The 24,074-nt window shown below is 38.5% G+C and overlaps 1 protein-coding gene across 1 annotated transcript in view; it reads left to right on the forward strand.

Annotated features, from left to right (window-relative positions):
• Positions 1 to 24,074, forward strand: part of ADGRG4 (adhesion G protein-coupled receptor G4) — a 102,341-nt gene that overhangs the window by 39,849 nt on the left and 38,418 nt on the right. The window contains 12 exon segments of the mRNA XM_082376229.1: positions 356 to 405; positions 1,076 to 1,223; positions 2,755 to 2,976; positions 7,057 to 7,224; positions 7,226 to 7,364; positions 8,559 to 8,691; positions 10,443 to 10,561; positions 17,362 to 17,476; positions 17,478 to 17,541; positions 17,545 to 17,573; positions 18,842 to 19,004; positions 22,066 to 22,200. Of these exon segments, the coding sequence (XP_082232355.1) occupies positions 356 to 405; positions 1,076 to 1,223; positions 2,755 to 2,976; positions 7,057 to 7,224; positions 7,226 to 7,364; positions 8,559 to 8,691; positions 10,443 to 10,561; positions 17,362 to 17,476; positions 17,478 to 17,541; positions 17,545 to 17,573; positions 18,842 to 19,004; positions 22,066 to 22,200 (1,485 nt within the window).

The following is a 24,074-nucleotide window of genomic DNA, read 5'->3' on the forward strand; positions in this document are numbered from 1 at the left end:
GACTCTACCAGTGTGAACATGGATCAGGAACCTCACCCCCTTCCCTATGAGAGGATTATACGGCCTTAGGTCCAACATGTTGACCACATGCCAGAAAACACCAGAAAATACTCTAGCTTGCCCTTTTTGTTTTTTAAAAAATATTTATTTATTTGGCTGCACTGGGTCTTAGTTGCAGCATTCAGGATCTCTTTTTTTAGTTGCAGCATGAGGGATCATTTAGTTGTGGCATGTGGGATCTAGTTCCCTGACCAGGGATCGAACCTGGGCCCCCTGCATTGGGAGTGCTGAGTCTTAGCCACTGGACTACCAGGGAAGACCCCTAGCTTGCTCTTTTTGAATTCCTTTTATGCAGGTTTCAGTCGTCTCAAGTCCCCACCTCCAGTTGGCCTCCAATGCTTATCTGTAACCAGGGAGTATTTGGCTTTCAAATCATTCAAATATTGGATGCTCCTTCAACTTTGATAGATAGATAGATGATAGATAGATAGATAGATAGATAGATAGATAGATAGATAGATAATTTTTGGGCTGCACCATGCAGCATGTAGAACTTCCCCAACCAGGGATCGAACCCGTGCCCCCTGCAGTGGATGTGTGGAGTCTTAACCACTGGACCACCAGGGAAATCCACTTTCTCAACTTTTAATATTCTAAAATTGAAATTTGATAGTACAGACAAGAGAAACAAAGAAATAAAGAGAAAAGCCTGAAGCATAAAGCAAGGCACAGGAAGAAATAAATATTTTCTCAGTACAAATGAACTTGTGCGATAATGTTCAGCCTGGCCATTAAAAAGACTGGAAATCTGTTGGCCAATGAAAACTACGATTTGTGGGATTTGTAAGATTGTCCATCAATTGTGTAGAAATCAAGGAACAGCCCAAATAATTAAAGCAAAAATGCAATGGTACATCCTGGTTTGCTTTTGTATATGGAGCCGGAAGTACTGGTTCTTGACCTTGTAGTTAAATTAAGCAGAGTTTAAGAATGAGACTTCATTGTTTGGTTTCTTTAAAGTGAAGAGCAGTTTTGACCAGATTTACAGAAGTTAAATATCTTGAACTAAATGAAGGAAATTAATCTCCTTATTTTTAGTTATAGTTTCCTTCTACAATATTGAAATGAGCTTCTCTGTCTTTGATGAAGAGCTAAGGATCCCTATTACCAGGGTTGTAAAAGAATTTGTAAAAAATTGGGTAAATAATCTTTTGAATATTTATGCTACATAAAAAATATGTGAAAAAAAATATATGACTGAGTAGATTAAAACTAGCCTACACTTTTTTCTACCCATAATACATTTCACAGCAAATTGGTTTTGATTTTTTTTTGCTGCAAATTTATCCACTCTGTAATCAACACCATGAGGATGTATGAGGTCTCTTTTTCATAGTGCAAATGCTGAAAGCTTTTATGGGATGTTATTATTTTAATTGGTTTAGAACTGTACATTTCCCTCCACTGACATGAATTCTGGGTCTTTGCCAAATTTCCCTATTTGGGGAACCTAGGAGAGCCGTGATAACATAGCGTATGCCATTATACTGAAATATTTTTGTTTTCTGCATTTTCATTTCTTCTCTCTTTTACATAAGAGATGTTTCAGTTATCCTTACATTTTTCTGATAACAAGAGCAATACGTAAAAAATTCAGAGACTAAAATCTGAAACCCAGAAAGTTAATATCCTCCCTAATACCACTTCTTGTATTAACTCCTCTTACCAGTTTAAAGTATATTCTTTCAGATTTTTTCTATACATATAATAACAGTGATACATGTATGTTCTTTTACAAAAGTAATTAGAATCAGTAATTACGCTATTCCGCAACTTGCTTTCTTTTCACTTAACCCTGTATCTTTGAGCACATTCATGCTGGTAAATATAGATCCACCTCATATACTTTAACAGGATTTCACTGGATGGTTGTATTGTAGGATTTCTTTTTAATCCAGGCATCTTTTGGTGGACATTTAGGTTGAGTATTTCTATAGGTTAAATTCCTAGAACTGGAATTGCTGGATCAAAGGACATGAATATTTCACATTTTAATAGCTATCACTAAGTGACCTCCCACCAACAGTAAACGATGATGTCTGTTTCCCCTCTCTCCCCATCAGCATTTATTTTCAAGTATATATGACATGATTATAAGTGCTTGAAAATGGGTGGGTGTATTCATCCACCAGGGCTGCCGTAACAAAATATGATGCACCAGGTGGTTTAAATGACAGACTTTTTTTTCTTTTCCTTTTTAATTGAGATATAGTTGACTTACGACACTGGGTCAGCTTCGGGTGTATAGCAAAGTGGTTCAGTTACGTATATATTATTTTACAGACATTTATTTTCTTACAGTTCTGGAGGTTGGAAGCCCAAGATCATGGTGCCGGCAGGGTTGGTTTCTGGTGAGGCGTGTCTCCTTGGCTTGTAGATGGCCACCTTCTCACTGTGTCCTCCCACATGGCATTTTCTGTGTGTGTGCACGCAGAGAAAGAGAGATCTCTGGTGTCTCTTCCTCTTCTTATAAGGACACCAATCCTATCAGATTAGGGCTCCACCCTTATGACCTCATTTAGCCTTAATTACCTCCTTAAAGGCCCTATTTCCAAATACAGTCACATTAGGGGGTTAGAGCTTCAACATGAATTTTGGGGGGACACAGTTCATCCCATAACAATAGGTAAAATGTAAATTGAAAAGCTGAGTGGAGAGATGGAGATGTTGAACCAACTGAAATAATGAATGCAGCTTAATGATCACATCATCTCAGGTAACTTTGCTGGGTTAAGAAAGAGGAGCAGGAATACTCAAACTGATATGTTTTATCTTTTACAGTTGACTTCTATATTTCAGGACAGTGAATTTGTTCTTGCTAATCTGGCTGTTCAAATTAAAAGCAGGTATGTGAGTGTCATCTACTGTGGGTCTGTTTCTATCCTGAGGGGATTTCCTTTGTTTTTGTCTGAGATTTAGAGACTGCTGCATTTTGAGTTTCATCTTCCCTTCTGAGTGTAAGTTCTCTTTGGAATGAGAAAAAAGTTTGTATTATTACTGTAGGGTATAAAGCCAATGGGAGAACAAAACAGAAGAAAGTAAATAGGGGAAACAGTAGAATTGGACTCAGTTGCCCCTAATACCACTTTTAGCTTTAATATGCTATGATTGTGTGACTTAGGGGAAAAAAAATCATGTCTTAAAGGGATGAAAGGCTAGGGATGGCCATTGCATGAGGATTTATAAGGCCTTTTACTTTTGGATAATGCACTTTCAGGAATTAGAAATTCCAAGGGAACTTGAAATGTTTAAAGTGAGGAATGCTGATTAGTTCAAGAAATGCCTGGGGCACAGATTTGGAGAGGTGATTGCAGTGAAACTGATAGGCACTGAGTAGTATCCACAAGACCATGACAAAGGCAACTGGTCATCTGAGAAATATTTTCTCTGCTCCTGCCCTGCACGTATACTAGTTCTCTGTCAAAGGAACATCCAGAAGAATCCCTTTGAAAAATAAGCATGGTGCTGGTATACCATGGTAAGCTGATTTTTTAAAACATTGAATGTGACTGCCTGTCTTCCATACCCTGGGATTTTGGTTCCTTTTGCATGTTCAAACATAAATGGGTTCAAGAAGGTTCATAGAATGTAATGGAAGTAAATCCACGCTAGGTTATTAAAAGAAAATTGGAAATGTCTGGAGTATACAACATTCTTTTAAAGAACCGTGTCTATGATTTTTCTTTATTACCAAGGTAATATGTGGTCATTGTAAAATCTTAGAGCTTTACAGAAATATATCGCATGGATAGCAAAAATCTTCAGAAACCTGCCTTTCCCCACCTCCTCTGGTTAACAGCTTATTTTATATATTTCTCTAGATTTGTTGCCATGTGTTTCCTAAGAGAATGGGCTCCCACTCTACATACTGTTTTACAACTTTCTTTTCTTGCTTTAGAATACCTCATGTACATCCTTTCAGGCCAATACATACAGATCTAGCTTACTCATTTTGATGACTGCATAGAATTCTTTTGTACGGGTATGCCTTGGTGTATTTACCCAATTACCTTAGTGATGGACATTTCAGTTACTTCACTTTAGTATATATATTTGATACACCCCGGCTGGTATAGATTTCTAGAAGTGGGATTGCTGAAGCAAAGTCTTACCACCATTTTGGTGTGCAAATAATGACCCAGCTCTTTTAAAGTGTCTCCTTGGAGCCCTAGTATTATGAGAATTCCAAGCTGGGGGACGTTGCTGTTTTGCCTGAGTTGTCTTCCTCCTGAACTTGTTCCCTCATGTATTTGGTACTATATTTCATTTTTCTATAATTTTTGATGATTTTGGTACAGAGACACTACTGAGGAAGAAATAACCATGGACCAAACGTTTGTAAGTAATTTTTCAAAACAAATCTACTTGTAACCCATCCTATACCTGATTAGATATAGCTAAATAGCTCTTCCATTCAAGTGTATTTTATCAGGCAAGGTTCAGTTGTGGTAACTGAGGGTCAAATTACATTACTTTCTTTGGGATCTGCACAGGAAGCCACTAAGAAAACCATCCTCTGCTTTTCTGAACTGTCTATGTGGTAGTTTTTTGAGGCATATTTTGGGGGCTACAGTAGTATGGAATGATTTGGGGATTGTAAATGATAAATGGAATTTCTTGGTTGTAGACATCTGGCAAAAAAGCCTGGTTTTTCCAAGAGTGACACAATTGTTTGCAAGACAGGCATTCACGTAATAAATCCAGAGTGTGACAAAACTATCTTCCATCATCTGTTCCAGTGCCTCAAAGCTTTACAATGTTAGATTCTGAAAGAATTAGTATGCGCCCAGGGTTTAAGGTATTTAAATCTGAGACAAATATTTTGACTATACAAAATACAGTCAAGCCTACAGTGCATTCCAAATTATCTGCCATCATTTAAAATACTTTCTGTAAATACCTGAGTCAGAATTTAAAGATTGAACACAGTATAGATGACATCACATAACTCAAATTCCTGTCAAATAATAGATGTAAAAACCTTTTGGTGATAATATGGTGCCCAGAGTCAGGCTGCCTGGGTTAGAATCCCTGCTTTTCCACTTCCTAACTGTGAGACCTTGGGCAATTTAATTAAACTCCCTATGCCTCAGTTTCCTCATCTGTAAAATGAGGATAATAATATTACCATTCCTCACAGGGCTGTTGGAAAGATGGAACGGGAGAACTTACATACAGTGCTTAGCACAGGACATAGAGTACAGTGAGATCTTGGTAGTGTTTAATATTATCATCGCCACGTTTGGATCCAAATCCTGAAGGCTATGATGTTGCTCCCAGTTCTGAGTCATCAGCTGTGGGATACTGGGCAGATCATTTAAGTTCTGTGAGACTAGAAAATGGGGTGACCATCCCTGCATTACCTACCCTACAGTGTTGGTGTCAGGACTAAATGCATTGATGTTTTTGCGGGTGATTTTTAGATGGCAATGGGTTACATAAATGTAAAGTCTAATTATGATCGTGGTTGTTAACAATAAGCCCCCTAGTCAGTTGTGACGTTTGTTTAAAGATTTCAGTGACTACGTACTTTTCTTTTGCGTTATTTGAAACAGAGAGAAGGGCAAGGAATGGCTACAATTTCCCGTGTACCATACAGATAGGAGCTGAGTTTATTCATAGCTGGTACATTTAGTTCTGATTTTCCTTCCATTTAATTCTGTATGTATAACCTGTTGGTCAGAGTTGTCAGAAGGAGATCAAAGTACCTGGTGGTTATTTTACAGATGCTGTAATTGGGCTCTTGCCTTCACGAAATAAGTTGTTTTGGTTGGTCACGGCACAGCCTAACAGCCTGCCTGGTGCCTCTTTGTAGTGAAGAGAAAATGGGGTCCAAAGTGGCCATAATTTGGGGATAGGGCAATAAAGCATTTATTGTTATCAAAAAAGTCCACGAAATACTGAGCAGGGAAATTGAAAAACAACATGGAAAGCAGCCTCGGTCCTGTTCAGACTCGTGATCCGGCTCCTCCCGGAACACTGGCTATTGCTGGTCTGCTCGATGCAGCCCAAGAAGGACATAGAGCCATAGGAGGCTCATGGAAAGGTCATTAAAATGTTCAGGGTGCTAAGGGTAGAGGGTCTGCTCTACTCTTGCAGCAAGAGGAGAGGTTTAAAAAAGAAGAGTCCTCTTCAGACTGAGAAGATGAAAGCTGAGAAGAGATAGTCTACCAGTGGAATGGGTAGGATGAACAGGGACTTCACCAAATATGGATCAGTCGGGGGGGGGGGTCATGGCTTCGACCGGACATAGAAATTTTAGGTAAACACAGGCGCATCTGACTTTCAAGAGCTGATAGGAAATATAGGAAATGTGTTCTTCCAAAAGATGTATCTACAGATGGAAATGGAGAAAAGGCATAGGTAAGTTTGTGAATCTGAAATGTGCTCAGTAATGGAGGAGTAGAGGAATTTAGAATGTTTGAGGACCTCTCTACAGAGGTTGAGGTTAAGGACAGCCCTATTCTTTCATAACATATCTTTTAGTAGACAGAACATTCTGAAATGAAATATTAGGTCTTTGCAACCTTGGCTAAGGCTCAGTTCCTTCATCTGTAGAATGGGGATAATAATAGCACTACCTCATAAAGTTCTTGTGAAGATAACATGAATTAAAACGTGCAGAACAAGAGCTCTACAAATGTTGGCTACTGTTATTATCTTTATCATCATTATTATTCTATTATAGAAATAGTCCTTCTGCAGAACACAGCTTTATAGACTAATTGAGCATGTGCCTATTTGCCTTATTATTACGGTAATGATGGGTAAATTAGAGACCAGAAGGGTAAAAGGTTTTCTCTAAAGTAATAAATCCTGAGTACTCCATCTTCCCTATTAATTATCACAAACTCCTAGAAATTGCACGGCTAGTCAATTTCAACATAATGCAAATGTTGCTGACTGTTCTTTTGAAAATGGGTTTTGAGTTGTTTGTTTTGGATATGAGAAAATTTATCAGATGACTTCAATATGCTGTCTTCCATCATTTCTTAAGATTTGCTACTTAATAGCAGTAAAATGCTTGATATTTATGGACTACTAATTAAGTCATCCGCACAGAATTTCACCACCGCAGGCCAAGTTGCACTCTGTGGCCATAACTGCAACATCTTTCTTTTTGCTCTGCTTTTTAGCTGTGCTTGTCAGGTCATCATAAAGGCCAACTAACTCTTCTTTAGTGCCCACCAAATTGATTAGCAGGATCAAAAGTAAAATACATGGCAACCTCACTCATGGAAACTTCACACAAGATCAGTTGATGTTATTAGTAAAGTCTGAACACGTTGCAGTGGAAAAACTAGGTAACTTGGGGGTGAGTATTTCCATATAAATTCACTCTTTGTTATAAAGCTCCAAATGCATACATAGTAAGAGATTCTGCCTTCAGAGGGGGAGAGAAACTGTCTTCAATTTCCTTTCCACATCCTCAGTGCTCATCTTGCCCTGACCACCTTTCTACCTGGAAGAGCTTATAAAAAACGAGTGCCAGAGGGGTTACCAGAGACCATCGATCCGCTCTGGATATTAGCAGCGGCCAGTTCATCAATGGAGTGGGGAGGACTGTTTCTCTTGCTTAAATACACCAGAGAGGGAGAGGAAGGCGTCTTACATCCTCACTCAGAGAGAAGACTGGGATGGTTGGGCAAGGCTGGCTGGCCCGCTTCTCCGGCCACCCCGATTTCTGGAATCAGGGTCATACACCTAGTGGGTGGTCAGTAAAAACTGGGACCTTGGGAATTCCCTGGTGGTCCAGTGGTTAGGACTCCATGCTCTCACTGCCGTGGGCCCAGGTTCCATCTCTGGTTGGAAGATCCTGCAAGCCGCGTGGCGTGGCCAAAACAAAACAAAACAAACACCTCCCCCAGCAAAAAAAACCCCTGGGACCTTACCACATAAACTTAGCTCAGGACATGTCTCCCTTAATGTGACAACACTTGGCAGCAAAACCTTGCCCTCAGCATCAACAAGAGAACAGAGCACCCTGGTCTGTACTACTGATGACGAATACACTGAGTTTACTAAAACCAAATCCACCCCAGAGTCCATTAAGAAGGGAGGCGCCACCAGAAAAAGAAGCCAGCCTTTAGCCTCCTGTCACTGCACCTCAAACTATTAACAGCTGCCAGTCAAAAGGAAGGCAATCGACAGGTGGGGACTGATTTGATTTTTTACTCTACATCCCTTTGCGTGGCTTGATTTTTTTCAATGCCTATGTACCATTTTAATAAAGCCAAAGCAGAAAAACTGGCCCATCAAGTGGTAGTTTTAATGCAAAGCACCAAACGTGAGATCTTACTGGGAGCCTTATTTAAAAAAAAAAAAAAGAGATTCCATTTAATGTTATTTTCAGCCTGGTTTAAATTGCCTGGTAGAAAACTTTCCCCTTTTATTTGCTGATGTTTATGTGCAGGGTAATAATGTTGGGTGGTAATGGATGTTCATGAAACTTTTAAGTGCCTTTTGCCCTTTCAAATGTGCATACATTTTCTCTGTAGAGCCCGGAAAGTGCAAAGCCGAAGAAACAGCCTCTAAATACAAAGGGACATATAAGTGGCTCTTAACCCACCCTACCGAGACAGCCCAAACTAGATGCATAAAAAATGAGGATGGAAACGCTACTAGAATCTGGTATGTACCAGCCAAGTTCTAATTGAGAGTTCAGATACATAAAGATCTGCTTAACTGGAAGCATGTTTCCATGTCATTTGGGCAGTCTCCCTCCCTTTCTTTCTTTTACCTTGTGGACCTACTTAAGCATACACATGCCATATAATAACATTCCAGAAAAAAATTCAAAACAAGAGAAAAAAAAAGCACCCATAATCCCACGACCTGAACACAGCTGTTTTTAGGTTGTCGTATTTTTCCATTTAGCCTTTCACCGTATGCCCTTTAAATTTTATGTAGTGGTATTCACCGTCCTTATAGCACTAATGTCATTTACCCTTTCACTCAATGGTTTATCAAACGTTTTCCATGCTTTACATTCATCTTCTTAATGACTTTTTCAAAAACCTGCCTCGGAAGCTACCTCGTTGATGGGCCATAATAATTTACTAAATCACTCTTCTATTGTTGACTTTAACATTTTCCTTTTTAAAATCATCAGCCCCTCTTTTCTTACTCTCTGCTACTGGTTTATGCCATTAACTTAAGTGGGCAGGCCAGAGGGGCAGCAGGTTTTGACAAAAGCTTAAAAATTCTCTTTTGGAGGGTGACATCTTGGACTGGGTCCTACCTCTTCCTGCCTGCATCTAATCACTTAGCAAGTCATGCAGCTTTTGTGGTCATAATCAGAGCTCACATCTACCCTTTCTTCCCCTACCCCACTGCCACTCCCTGGGTGCCTACGATTAGAGTAGTCTCCTTGCCTTCTAACTGCCCACTACCCCCCAGCTACACTCCACCAGCGTGATTTTCCTAAAGTATGGCTGTCATCGTTCCAATCTCCCACTCCAGTTCCATATTGCCTCAAGAATTAAGTCCAAACCCCTAAAGTACTCAAGACCTGCAGGCTCCTTTCCCTAGCATGCACTCCAGCCAACAAGGGCCATTGCCATTCTGGACTTGCCTCTCTTTCTCTGCTTGTGCTATTTGCTCTGCTTGGTTGGAGGAGTGGGGGACACTTTCTCCATCTCTGTCCTTTTAGCGCCCAGCTCAGCTCAAAAGTTGCAAATAAGTTCTCCTTGATTGATGGTTCAACAGATTCTGTTTTGTTTATACACTTTTTCCATCTCATATCTTGCCTAATAAATGTAGTTACATTTACAGTCTCAAAGCACCAAGTTACAAGCTCCTCAAGGGACGAGACCTTGCCCTATTTGTCTGTAGTACCTACTACCAGTCCTAGAACACAGAAGGTTCCCAATAAATGTGTTAGCTGATTTGAAATGAACTGGCTTGAATTGGATGGGGCATAGTGGAGGGTGGATGATGAGGGCCGACGAGTCACAGAGGGTGCTATACTAACTGCCTTGAGTAAGTTAATATGCTGAAATAGAGACCACAATTCTAACAGGAATTCCCTCTTAAAATAAGGGTAAGAGGCAAAAGTGAGGGTAGGAGTCATGTCCAGAGGGATAAAAATCTCTGCCTTGACTCTCGGTCCGATGGATGTGGCCGTGCTCCATCTCAGCCTCTCTTGCCTGTTCATACCTCCTGCATGGGGACCCTAGGTTCACTTGCTCCCCAAGAGCAAAGTTTTCTTCACTGTACAAACACTGGGCTACCACCTTTGCTATCTCAGCCAGGAGGCTGGGAGTGGGCAAAGGGGAGGCATGCCAAGGACACACCGTGTTCCTTCACCATTCGCTTTCAAAGTATTCTGGCCTCATCTTCCAACCATGAAGCCTTTTGTTCATCTCTCCTCTCTTTTTCAGCTCAATCAGTATCAACACTGGCAAATCTCACTGGGAAAAACCAAAGTTTAAACAATGCAAATTGCTTCAAGCGCTTCCTAATAAGATTGTGGATCTTGCTAATGTTACAGTAAGTGATGGTAAGACTGTTCTGTACACATTAGAGAAATAATGGAACTCAGTTAGTTTGTCTACTTGACCTGAGACCAGAGAGAGTACAGGCAAACCTCCCTTAGGAAAATCTACCTGACAACAATCCAATTTCAGAAACGAGGTAGTTACTTTGGTGGAGGTGGGAGTGGAGCATGAGAAGTCAGAACTGTCAGTGTTTTTTGTTTTATAATGTTTTTTATTTTATAATTTTTGGCTAGTTATTATTTTTGTTTTGTTTTAATTTTTTAAAAGTTTTAATAGATAATACTTCATATAGTTCAATATTGAAAAAATAAAAAAGTGTATGCAGTGAAACCTCTCCCTCCCACTGCTAACCCCGGCCATTCAGTTAGTACCCACGGAGATATCTATGCATCTATAAGGAAATGAGTGTGTGTGTGTGTGTGTGTGTGTGTGTGTGTGTGTGTGTGTGTATTCTTCTTCCCGTTTTGTATGCAAAGTGGAGCGTGCTATACATGCTGTTCTGCACCTTGCTTTTTCCTCAACATTATATTGCAGAAATTATCATACTAGTATACGATAATATAATATACATTCTTTTTTGCACTGAGTTGTATTAACTGCATGAATATGCTACAATTGATTTCTTTAACCTGTTGCCTGTGGATGGTAATTTAACTTGATAATTACACTTTACTTTTAAAATACTGCTGTAATGGATATCATGCATGTGTCATTTTGTGCAAGTATGGTATGCTTGAAGCATAAATTCCTAAAAGTAGAATTGCTGGGTCAGTCATACTTTTTTTTTAAGATAAATTATCTTTTATTTGCTATGCCAAAATTTTTTGAATTGATAAAGCTAGACTTTACATTAGCATTTCTTTTTTTTTCTTATTTGTCTTATTTCTTTTAGTATTTTTTATTTTTATTTTATTTAAAAATTTTTTAAATGGTTTTTCTTTTTTTTCTTTTAATATTTTTAAAATTGAAGTATAGTTAATTTACAATGTGTTAGTTTCAAATGTACAGCAAAGTGATTCAGTTATACATGTGTAAATATATATATTCTTTCTCAGATTCTTTTCCATTATATGTTATTACAAGATATTGAGTAGAGTTCCCTGTGCTATACAGAGGGACCTTGTTCTTTATATATTTTATATACAGTAGTTTGTATCTGTTAATCCCAGACTCCTAACTTATCCTTTCCCCTTTGGTAACCATAAGTTTGTTTTCTATGTCTGAGTCTGTTTCTGTTTTGTAAGTTCTTTTGTGTCATATTTTAGAGTCCACATATTAGTGATATCATACGGTATTTGTCTTTCTCTGTCTGAGTTACTTCACTTAGTATGACAATCTCTAGGTCCATCCATGTTTCTGCAAATGGCATATTTCATTCTTTTTTATGGCTGAGTAATATTCCATTGTGTGTATATATATATATATATATATATATATACCATATCTTCTTTATCCATTCATCTGTCAATGGACTTTTAGGTTGCTTCCATGTCTTGCTTACTATAAATAGTGCTGCTATGAACATTGAGGTGCATGTGTCTTTTCAAATAAATCATACTTTTGATGGTGTCAAAATGCTCTCTGTAATAATTGCACCAACTTATACTCCCACTTGCAAAGTGTGAAAGTGCCTGTTTCAGAACATCTTCAAATCAACACAGCATGCTATCAGATTTTAGGATCTTGATTTGATAAGTATAAGTTAATCTCAATGTAGTTAAAATTTTTTATGGAGGTACTGACATCATAAAATTCAGCCATGCAATGTGTACAATTCAGTGTTTTTTAGTCTATTTGCTAGATTTTGCAACCATCACCACTAATTCTAGAACATTTTAATCACTCCTAAAAGAAACCCCATACATGTTAGCAGTCACTCTCCATTCTCTCCTCCCCCCAACCCCTGGAAACCTCTAATCCACTTTCTTCCTTCTTTTAATTTTATTTTATTGTAGTAACTACACTTTATGTGAGATCTACCTTCTTGACAATTTTTTAAGTGTACAATACTTTTCTATTGACTGTAGGTACAATGTTGTACAGCAGATCTCTAGAACTTGTTCACCTTGCTTAACTGAAACTTTATGCCTGTTGATTAGTAACTTCCCATTTCCCTCTCCTCTAACCCCTGGTAACTACCATTTTACTCTGTGCTTCTGTGAGTTCAACTATTCTGGATTCCACGTATAAGTGAGATCATGAAGTATTTATCTTTCTGAGTCTGGCTTATGTCACCTAGCATAATGCCCTCCAGTTTCATCCATGTTGTTGCAAATGGCAGGATTTCCCTCTTTTTTAAGGCTGAATAAAATTCCATTATGTATGTATGTATACATATACATGTATAATAAAATTTTATTTATTCAATTATCTCTCTACAGACTCTTAGGTTATTTCTATATGTTGGCTATTGTGAATAATGCTGCAATGAACATGGGAGTACAGATATGTCTTTCAGAAAATGATTTCATTTCCTTTGGATATATACCCACAAGTGGGATTGCTGGATTGTATGGTAGTTCTATTTTTAATTTTTGATTATTTTCCACAGTGGCTGCACCAATTTACATTCACATCAACAGTGTACAAGGGCACCATTTTCTCCACACCCTTGCCAATGCCTGTTATCTACTGATTTCTGATAATTGTCATCCTGACAGTTATGAAATGATATCTCTTTGTGGTTTTGATTTGCATTTCCTTGATGATTAGTGATGTTGAGCACCTTTTCATATACTATTGGCCTTTTGTAAGTCTTCGTCTGAGAAATGTCTGTTCAAGTTCTTAGCCTTTTTTTCTTTTTTAACATCTTTATTGGAGTATAATTGCTTTACAATGGTGTATTAGTTTCTGCTTCATAACAAAGTGAATCAGTTATACATATACATATATCCCCATATCTCTTCCCTCTTGCGTCTCCCTCCCTCCTACCCTCCCTATCCTACCCCTCTAGGTGGTCACAAAGCACCGACCTGATCTTCCTGTGCTTTGCGGCTGCTTCCACTAGCTATCTGTTTTACGTTTGGTAGTGTTTATATGTCCATGCCACTCTCTCACTTTGTCCCAGCTTACCCTTCCCCATCCCCGTATCCTCAAGTCCATTCTCTAGTAGATCTGTGTTTTTATTCCCATCTTGCCACTAGGTTCTTCATGACCTTTTTTAGATTCCATATATATGTGTTAGCATACGGTATTTGTTTTTCTCTTTCTGAGTTACTTCACTCTGTATGACAGACTCTAGGTCCATCCACCTCACTACAAATAACTCAATTTCGTTTCTTTTTATGGCTGAGTAATATTCCATTGTATATATGTGCCACATCTTCTTTATCCATTCATCCGATGATGGACACTTAGGTTGCTTCCATGACCTGGCTATTGTAAATAGAGCTGCAATGAACACTACAAAGTATAGCTGTTCCAACCCCCAACACCATGGAGAAAAGAGACAAAGGCACAGACACTGTAGTAGGTAGTGATATTGAAGAACACTAGCTTTGGAATCAAGCAGGCCTGAATTAAACTCTGGGTTAGAACCTCTGTGTCTTAATTTCTTAATCTGTATAAAGGGGATAATATTAGTACCCACCACACAGGGTTATTGTGATGAGTAGATTAAAAAAATGTACATGTAATGCCCTGCCATGGTATCTCGTCTCCAAAGCAGCCGCCATCAATTCATTCCCTCCTTGTCAACTGGGAGTTGAATCAAGGCTAGCCTGTGACTGCTTAGCCCATTAGAATTGGGCGGTAGTGATACTATGCCAGTTATGGGACTAACTTTTAAGAAGACTGGAAGCTTCCACTTCCTTTCTCTTCATACGCTCTCATTTGGGATTCTTCCTCTCAGAAACCAGACACCATGCTATAAGTAGTCCAAACAGTTGTGTGCTGGAAAATGTTTAACAGCCAGCTCTATGGAAAAAGGTAATAATTTGTAGTATATGCTGATTTCCTTGGTGTAATACTCCTCCCAAGGCTGAATACAAACTACAACATGTAGCACTGAACATAAAGTTGGTAAGGGATGCACGGATACAGTAGATATAAACAGTCACAAGAGCATAGATTATTAAAATGTAGTAAAATAATTAGGAAGTGATGAGTTCTGAGTACCACCATTATTTTTAATATAATTTATTTAATTGTAAGTTTATATAATTTAACTTTTAATAATGGCTCACAAAATTCCTGACAGTGTAAGAGTTGTTTCTCAAGTGTTGATACAAGCTGGCTCCGGTGCACCATAAGCTGGATCCAGTGTACCACTGGGCCTAAGCCAGTGAGAGAGGCCATGTGTAGGGAGGAGCCTCAACTGACTCAAGGGACCCCCAAATGACAACAACCCCAACAGACCAGTCCATGGTAGCATCAACTGTGAGCCATGTGAGGGAGCCATCCTGGACTTCCAGCCCAGTCTAGCCTTCAGATGACTCCAGTCGCAGCTGCCATCTGACTGCACCTGCATGAGAGACTCCAAATGAGAAGTGCTCAGCTGAGGTTAGCGACACAAAGAACCATGAGAGATAACAATAAATTGTTGTCTTAAGTCATTAAGTTTTGGGTCTTTTTGGTATGCAGCGGTAGATAACTAGAAGACTGGCTTATGGAAATTGCTCAATAAATAACAGATGTCATTGGTTTTTTTTGGCTTCACAAGCATGTGGGATCTTAGTTCCTGGACCAGAGATCAAACCCGCGCCTCCTGCAGTGGAAGTGCGGAGTCTTAACCACTGGAGTGCCAGGAAAGTCCCAGATGTTATTGTTTTGATTGTTGTAATTACTGGCAGATTAATTTTAAGTGTTTCAAGCAATGGAGATTATTTATTCTACAGCTAATAAGGGAAGATTCCTTTTGTTGCTTTTGCTTGGGGACTTAGAATTTTTACACGATGAGTGTAATTTGTCCTGGATTTTACTTAAAAATCATACAACTCCTGATGAAAAGTCTGTAATTACTTTCGGGACAAATTATTAATTCTGAAGTAATTTCAACTTATTCAATCTTCTCCCTTCCTTCCATCTCAGAGAGAACTCTGCTGCCTCAGTTCCTATGTAAGCCACTGTTGGGCAGATTGGGGTTATGATTAAGGTGGGAAAATTGAGAGGATCTCAGTTAAGATTGCTTAATTTACATTGACAAGGACAGAGAGTTATTTGTAAGGATGGGGGGGGGGGAATAAAGCAAGAAATGAGAGGAAAAGGGGAGAAAGAAAAAAAATAGCCTGTGTGGGCTATGTTGGGGATAACGTTGTGGAAGGCTTGGGGTAGGAGAGAGAGATTTGGGGAGATGCTGCCAACTGTGGAGGACATTGAAAGAGAGGGAGAAACAGAGAGAGAAAGAGTTGGTTATTTGTAATGTAACTTGGGTTAAGTGTGTTATGAGTGTAATCTCTCTGAAATTTTTCCCAATAGAATGTATTTTTCAATTAGTTTCCATTATATATTAAAAATTTTTTTAAATTAATTTATTTTATTTTATTTATTTTTGGCTGCATTGGGTCTTTGTTGCTGTATGTGGGCTTTCTCTAGTTGTGGTGAGCAGGGGCTACTCTTCATTGCGGTGCGCGGGCTTCTCATTGCGGTGGCTTCTCTTGTTGTAGAGCACGGGCTCTAGGCACGTGGACTTCAGTAGTTGTGGCACACGGGCTCAGTAGTTGTGGCGCACGGGCTTAGTTGCTCCACAGCATGTGGGATCTTCCCGGACCAGGGCTCGAACCCATGTCCCCTGCATTGGCAGGCAGATTCTTAACCACTGTGCCACCAGGGAAGCCCTTCCATTATATTTTGATTACTGGACTTGAATGTGAGTGTTTTAAGCTAGGAGGACACCACAAGGGAGCCCAGCTTTATATAGGTTATATCAAACTAAAATCTAATTTTGCTTAGTTTTGTATTTCTTTAATGAAGCTCTTTAACAGTGGGTGATGATCCAAACAAAAAACTATTTTAAAAAGGCATTTATGAGATATAAAGGCATTTGAACACTGAATATTTGATGATGTTGAATATTACTGTTAACTTTTAAAAGAAATGATACTGGTATTGTGGTTTTGACAAACAAGGGTCCTTTGGTTTAGAGATGCATACTGAAGTATTCATGGATGAAATGATATGATGTCTGGGTGGTGCTTTAAAATAATCTGGGGTTGAGGGAAGGTAGGTGGGATTGTAGATAAAATAAGATTAGCTCTTCTTTGACCCTTGTCAATGAAGCTAGGTGATTCATGAGGTACATGGGGATTCTTTATACTATTCTTTCTACTTTTGTGCATATTTCAAAATTTCCATAATAAAAGTGAAGAAAAAAGTGGATGAGTTAATATCTATTGTTCTCACTCTCTAGAAAAATCTAAGTTGCTTTTTATTGTTATGTGGTCCATATTTGCTTTTGTTCTGTGTGTTGCTGGTTTTTGACAGAAAAACATAATCACCATCCTTGATTATGAAAACACAGACTGAGTGTGATATTTGAGTACAGGTGGGATCTACTTAAGTCAATCCAATACTCAAAAGTCTTAACTTAATTAGACTCTAATTGCAAGATAATCTTTAGTGACAAGAAAGGTTTCCCTGGGGGATTATTTAAAAAAGGATTTAATGAATAAAAATTTGACTTATGTGCTACTTTCTGGGACTCCATTGATTGTAGAAATTAAGGTCCAGCGTTTCCTTTTGTAAATTTTGTTAACTTGGTATATATTTCCATTTCACTGCCTTTACTTTTTAAAGGGAAAGAAGCAGAACAGCATGGCCCAAAACTAGGTAATGCAGGTCTTACGTTTCAATTTTCTTTCCCCAGAGAATGCGAATAATGTTGCAGAGCACATTTTAAATTTAATCAATGAATCAACTCTTCTGGATGAAGAAGAAACAAAGATTATTGTTTTGAAAGTGTCCGATATTTCACAATGTGATAAGTATGACGCTAACCCAGACTATATTACAAATAATTAATTCTGCTTTGGGAAAGCAAAACAATTGAGCATCTGATCTGCATGAAGTAAGCAATGAGTACGTACTAATACTTCGGTAAAATAAGTTATTTCAAAATATTTAAAATATATAGTATTCATTCCTTTGCATACAGTCATCACCAATTTTAAAGCTTAGGTAGCTATGCATTGAAAGCTCAGTTGGTACAATACAATGGGGTCATCCTCCTGGAATCCCAATTGTGAAAGAATGCATTCAAATTCTAACTGAACCTTAATGATAGCAACTTTCCAAATAAATAGTTACCCCAAACCAAACATCCAATCTATTTCCCCAGTCCTGGTGCTCTCCCAATGTTCCCCATTTCTATAAAATGCATCCACCCAATGCTCAAGCAAAAAACTTGAGAAGGACACTAGTTACCTCCCTGTACCTCACAGCCAATCAATAACCAAGTCTTGTACGAGGCACGGTACATGATTTTTTTTAATCCCTTAAATATTCCTGGAATCCATCTACTTCTCTCCATTGCCACCACAACCACCCTATTCCTAGCTCCATTTCTCTCAGTTGACCTTCTACAATAACCTCTTAACTGGTCTCCCAGCCTCTGCTCTTGCCTGTCTATGGTCTATCTTCTACACAGTCGCCAGAATGATATTTTATTGTATATATCAGATCATGTCATTCTCTTGCTTTTAAAACCACTCAGTGACTTTCTGCTACATATAGACTAAAATCCAAATTTCTTGGCCTATGAAGCCCTATAGGATCTGGCTTTACATATATCAATTTCATTTAAACTTTAAAACAGTCTTTTGAGATGGGAGCTCATATTATTGACTTTGCAGGTGAGGAGACTGAAGCTCGATGAGGTCATTTGATTTGCCCACACAGTTAGAAATTAGAGGAGCTAAGCTTTAGACTTCAGCTGCTCTGACTCCAAAGTGTGTGCTCTTATCTACTAATTTCTTTTTTTTTTGCCTTTAACAAACCCCTTTATTTTATTTTTTTATTGGGGCATAGTTGTTTTATGAGACACAGACGTAGAGGACAAATGTATGGACACCAAGGAGGGAAAGAAGGGGGTGGGATGAATTGGTAGATTGGGATTGACATATGTACACTAATATGTATAAAATAGATAACTAATAGATAGATAACTAATGAGAATCACAGGGAACCCCACTTCGCTGTACAGTAGAAACTATCTACTAATTTCTAAGCAATACAAAGATAGTGATTAAAACTCAAAGAAAAGTCTTACATTGAGGAAATCTTAGAAGGAGGATGGGTTTTACATTAAAGAGTTAGGAATGCTCTTCTCTATCTGTCTGTCCTTGCAGAATTCTGATGATAATTGAGCGTGCTGGTCATAAGATGGAATTTCATGGGAGGACAGCAAATCTGACGGTGGCCAAGCTGGCTTTGGCTGTCCTGCGGGTGGACCACACATTTGAAGGCATGACCTTCAGCATTCACTCCTACAAAGAAAGCACAGACCCTGAGGTGAGTGCAGCTCAGGGTATTGAGAGCCAATCAGCCAAGCACTGCTCCAAGTCTTCGTTCATTTACTCCTTGGAAGGAGACGGGGTACGTTTTTTAACCTTCAGGGAATCTTATAAATAGGCCCTTTCCCCTACTCCACACTACTTCAGACTCTGGCCACCAACCCATGTTCAGAACAATTTGGGAGAGCAGCATTTTTAAATTTATAGTTAAAAAATTATAAAATTTACATATGGGGAAATGCATGAATTTGAAGTATACATTCTCTGATTTTTGACATATATGTACATCTGTGTAACTCAAACCCCTATCAAGATATAGAACATTACTATCATCCCTGAAAGTCCCCTTGTGCCCATTCCCAGTCAATCCCTGCAACTGCTACTTCCATTGCCAACCACTGTTCTGATATTTTTTTAACCATAGTTTTGCCTGTTCTAGAACTTTATATAAATGAATCATATAATATGTACTGTCTTGTATAAGGCTTCTTCCACGTACTATAATGGGATTTTTTTTTGAGATTCATTCTTTTGTTTCCATAGTTTATTCTTTTTATTGCTGAATAATATTGCATTGTATGGATATACCACAGATTGTTTGGATTGTTACTAGTTTGGGGCTACTATGTTTAGGGCTGCATTGAAGATTCATGTAAAAGTCTTTGTGTGGACATATGTTTTCATATATCTTGAGTAAATACCTAGAAATGGAATTGCTGGCTCATAAGATGTATGTTTAAATTTGTAAGAACCTACCATACCATTTTCTAAAGTCGTTAATGATGTGGAGTGATTTTTCATTTTTGTATTGGCCTTTTTTTTTTTTGCCACAATAAGTCTTTTATTTATTTGGGCCCTCTCTCTTCTTTTCTTGATAAGTCTGGCTAAGGGCTTATCAATTTTGCTTATCTTTTCAAAGAATCAGCTCTTAGTTTTATTGATCTTGTCTATTGATTTTGTTTTAGTTTCTATTTTATTTATCTCCACTCTGATCTTTGTTATTTCCTTCCTTCTACTAATCTTGGGCTTTGTTTGTTCTTTCTTTCTTGTTTCTTTAGGTGTAAGGTTAGGTTATTTGATACTTTTCTTGTTTCCTGAAGTAGGCCTGTATCACTATAAACTTTCCTCTTAGAACTGCTTCTGCCACATCCCATGGATTTTGGAATGCTGTTTTTCCACTTTTATTTGGCTCAATGTATTTTTTTTTTATCTTCCCCTTGATTTCTTCAGTGACCCATTGGTTGTTTAGTAGCATTTTGTTTAGCCTCCACATGTTTCTGTTTTTTCCAGTTTTCTTTTTTGTAACTGATTTCTAGTTTCATACCGTTGTGGTCAGAAAAGATGCTTGATATCACTTTAACCTTCCTAAATTTATTGGGACTTGTTACGTGATACAACATGTGTTCTATTCTGGAGAATGTTCCATGTGCAGTTGAAAAGAATGTGTATTCTGCTATTTTGGGGTGGAATGTTCTACATATATCTTTTAAGTCTATTTGGTCTAGTGTGTTTAAAGCCAATGTTTACTTATTGATTTTCTGTCTGCATAATCTATCCATTGATGTAAGTGGGTGTTAAGTTCCCCTACTATTATTGTATTACTGTTAATATCTCCCTCTTTGTTTGTTAATATTTGCTTTATGTATTTAGGTGTTCCTATGTTGGGTGCATAGATATTTACAAGTGTTATTTCCTCTTGTTGGATTGATCCTTTTATCATTATGTAATGCCCTTCTTTGTTTCTTGCTACTGTCTTTGTTTTAAAGTCTATATTATCTGATATAAGTATTGCCACCCCAGCTCTCTTTTTGTTTCCATTTGCATGGAATGCCTTTTTACTTCCTTTCACTTTCAATCTGTATGTGTAGTTAGATCTGAAGTGAGATTCTTGTCTCATATATATGGGTCTTGTATTTTTATCCATTCAGTCATCCTATGCCTTTTAATTGGAGCATTCAGTCCATTTAAAGTAATTACTGATAGGTATATACTTTTTGCCATTTTGTTCATTGTTCTGGTTGTTTTTGTAGTTCTCTGTTCTTCTTCTCTTGTCCTCTTTCCTTTTGATTTGATGACTTTCTTTAGTGTTATGTTTGTATTCCTTTCTCTTTATTTTTTCTGTATCTGTTATAGGTTTTTGGTTTATTGTTACCATGAGGTTTATATATAACAACCTATGTAGATAGCAGTCTATTTTAAGTTGATGGTTGCTTAAGTTTGAGCCCATTCTAAAAGCACTACATTTTTATTCCACCCCTATGTTTTATGTTTTTGATGTCATATTTTACACCTTTTTATTTTGTGCAATACTTAACTTATTATTTTATATATAGATGATTTTACTACTTTTGTCTTGTAACCGTCCTATGAGCCTTATATATGGTTGGTCCAGTACATTCAATATATGTTTGCTTTTTACCTGTGAGATTTTTTCCTTCATAATTTTCTTATTTCCAGTTACGGCCTTTTCTTTTCCATTTAATTAATTAATTAATTTATTTATTTTTAACATCTTTATTAGAGTATAATTGCTTTACAATGGTGTGTTAGTTTCTGCTTTATAACAAAGTGAATCAGCTACACATATACATATATCCCCATATCTCCTCCCTCTTGCTTCTCCCTCCCACCCTCCCTATCCCACTCTCTAGGTGGTCACAAAGCACCGATCTCCCTGTGCTATGCGGCTGCTTCCCACTAGCTATCTATTTCATATTTGGTAGTGTATATATGTCCATGCCACTCTCTCACTTTGTCACAGCTTACCCTTCCCCCTCCCCATATCCTCAAGTCCTTTCTCTAGTAGGCCTGTGTCTTTATTCCCGTCCTGCCCCTAGGTTCTTTTTTTTTTAAACATCTTTATTGGAGTCTAATTGCTTTACAATGCTGTGTTAGTTTCTGCTTTATAACAAAGTGAATCAGCTCTACTTATACATATATCCTCATATCCCCTCCGTGTGATCCTCCGGGGCTGAGGCTGGGGGTAGGGTGGGAGGTGGGCAAGATTTCAAGCTGATGGGTGATGACTCCAGTTTTCATTTCCTGGCTTTTCTTGGCAGATTTCCCTAGACGAAGTCCCTCTGGGGAGGGTTTTGACCTCCATATACTTACCTAAATCACTGAGGGAGAGAATTCCTCTTAGCAACTTACACACCATCTTGTTCAATTTTTTTGGCCAAACTTCACTCTTTAAGGTAAGTTCTTGCCTCTGGTAACTGTCATGAACTGACATATGGTGACTCACTGTAATTATGAACTCTTGCTATTTTCATGATGTTCTGTTTATTTTCGAATATGCTCTCTGATTTATTCCACAAGACTCCCAGCACAACCCCTGGCTCTCAACATGAATCAATGTCTACTTTAATGATGTTCCCCAGTTTTTCATTTTCACAGCTTCTCAGCTTTGGAAGGGACCTTAAGGATTATCTGGTAACCAAACGGAGGCCTCAAGATGTTTCAAAACCAGAAAAGAACAGCAAGTTCTCCTGCTGAAATGCCATTTCGGCTTGTCAGTGCTTCCCTCCCAAATCTCCCCTGGCTCCTCAAAGCCAACATGCCCATCTCTTGGGCCAATTTATTTGAAGCTGAGTTGTATCCAGCAGGACACTTGACTACAGACATTGTTGCTCTTTCCTACCACCTCCACAGAACCTTCTCTAAGGGCTACAGTCCCCACCCGTATTAAAACAGAGAGGCAGTACGATGTGGAGGTTAACGGCATGGACCCTGGGACCTGAAGCAGAATTTAAAGCTGGCTATGCCATTGTCTACCCGTGTGAACTTGTGGGCGTTTCTCGACCCCCAGTGCCTTTGTTTCCTCCTATGTAAAACAGGGGAACAGTAGTACCTCACTGGGCTGTTGAAGGATTAAAGGAGTTAATGCATATAAAACGCTTAGAATATTGCCTGGCACATAATTAACACCATATAAGTGTTTGCATTGATTTTATTATTTGCCTATCTTGGGTCTCTGCCTAACAAAAAGCCCATTTCTTCAGCCTGCTCTGTCCCATCTTGCTGTTGAGAAGACAGCAGAGTTTGCATGACGTTGTTGATGATCGCTATTAATTGTTGTTATTTACACTTAATATCTCATCTACTTCTCACAAGAAACCAAGACTCAAAGAGTGCTGTGATCTGAATGTTTGTGTCCCCTCAAAATTCTTGTGTTGAAATCCTAACCCCCAAGGTGATGGTATTAGCAAGTGGCTCGTTTGGATGGTGATTAGGTCACGAGGCTGGGGCCCTCATGAATGGGAATTATGCCCTTATAAAAGAGGTCCCAGAGAGCACCCTCACCCTTTCCACTATGTGAGGACACAGCAAGAAGGTGCCATCTATCAACCAGAAAGCAAGCCTTCACTAGAACCCAACCATGTAGGCATCTTGATCTTGGACTTTCAGCCTCCAGAACTGTGAGAAATAAATTTCTGTTGTTTATAAGCCACTTAATCTGGACTTTGTTATAGCAACCCTAACGGACTAAGACAAAGAAGTTAAGTAGTTTTGTCCAAGGTCACACAGCTAGGAAGTGGCATAGCTAGGAATCAAATCCAGGATGTCTGACTCCAAAGTTCAAGTATTTAAGAGGTTCATACATTAATACCTGGGTGTGTTTGCATTTTCTAAGGATGCTATCCAAAGAAATGAATTTCTAATGGTCAAATTTTCACAGATTTATTTTGGGGGAGGTTGTACTGAGCCAGCTTAAACATACCACATACCAACTCAAATATAACACATTATCTCTAGCTATGTCTGTATGATGCTCAGTTCTCTTGGAATTCTGTAACTGCTCCCCCTCTATCTAAATTCTATTTGTTCCTGTGGGCTTAGCTCAAATTCCACCCAGGAAGTTTGCCTGGAGTTCATGAGTCCCTGCTCTCCTCCTCACCCCACTGCTTGTATTCTTGTCTTACACCTCTGCCTAGCTTCTAGATTCGTATTCCCAAGGAGGTTGTGGCATACGTCATGGCTCAGGCATGTTTTATTTTCATGGCACCTAGCACAAGGCTAGGTACCCAACAGGTTTTCAGTAGCTATATATTTATTAGACCTTGTTTTT

The sequence above is a fragment of the Balaenoptera borealis genome (assembly GCF_965194805.1).
Source record: "Balaenoptera borealis genome assembly, chromosome: X".
Lineage (NCBI taxonomy): Eukaryota > Metazoa > Chordata > Mammalia > Artiodactyla > Balaenopteridae > Balaenoptera > Balaenoptera borealis.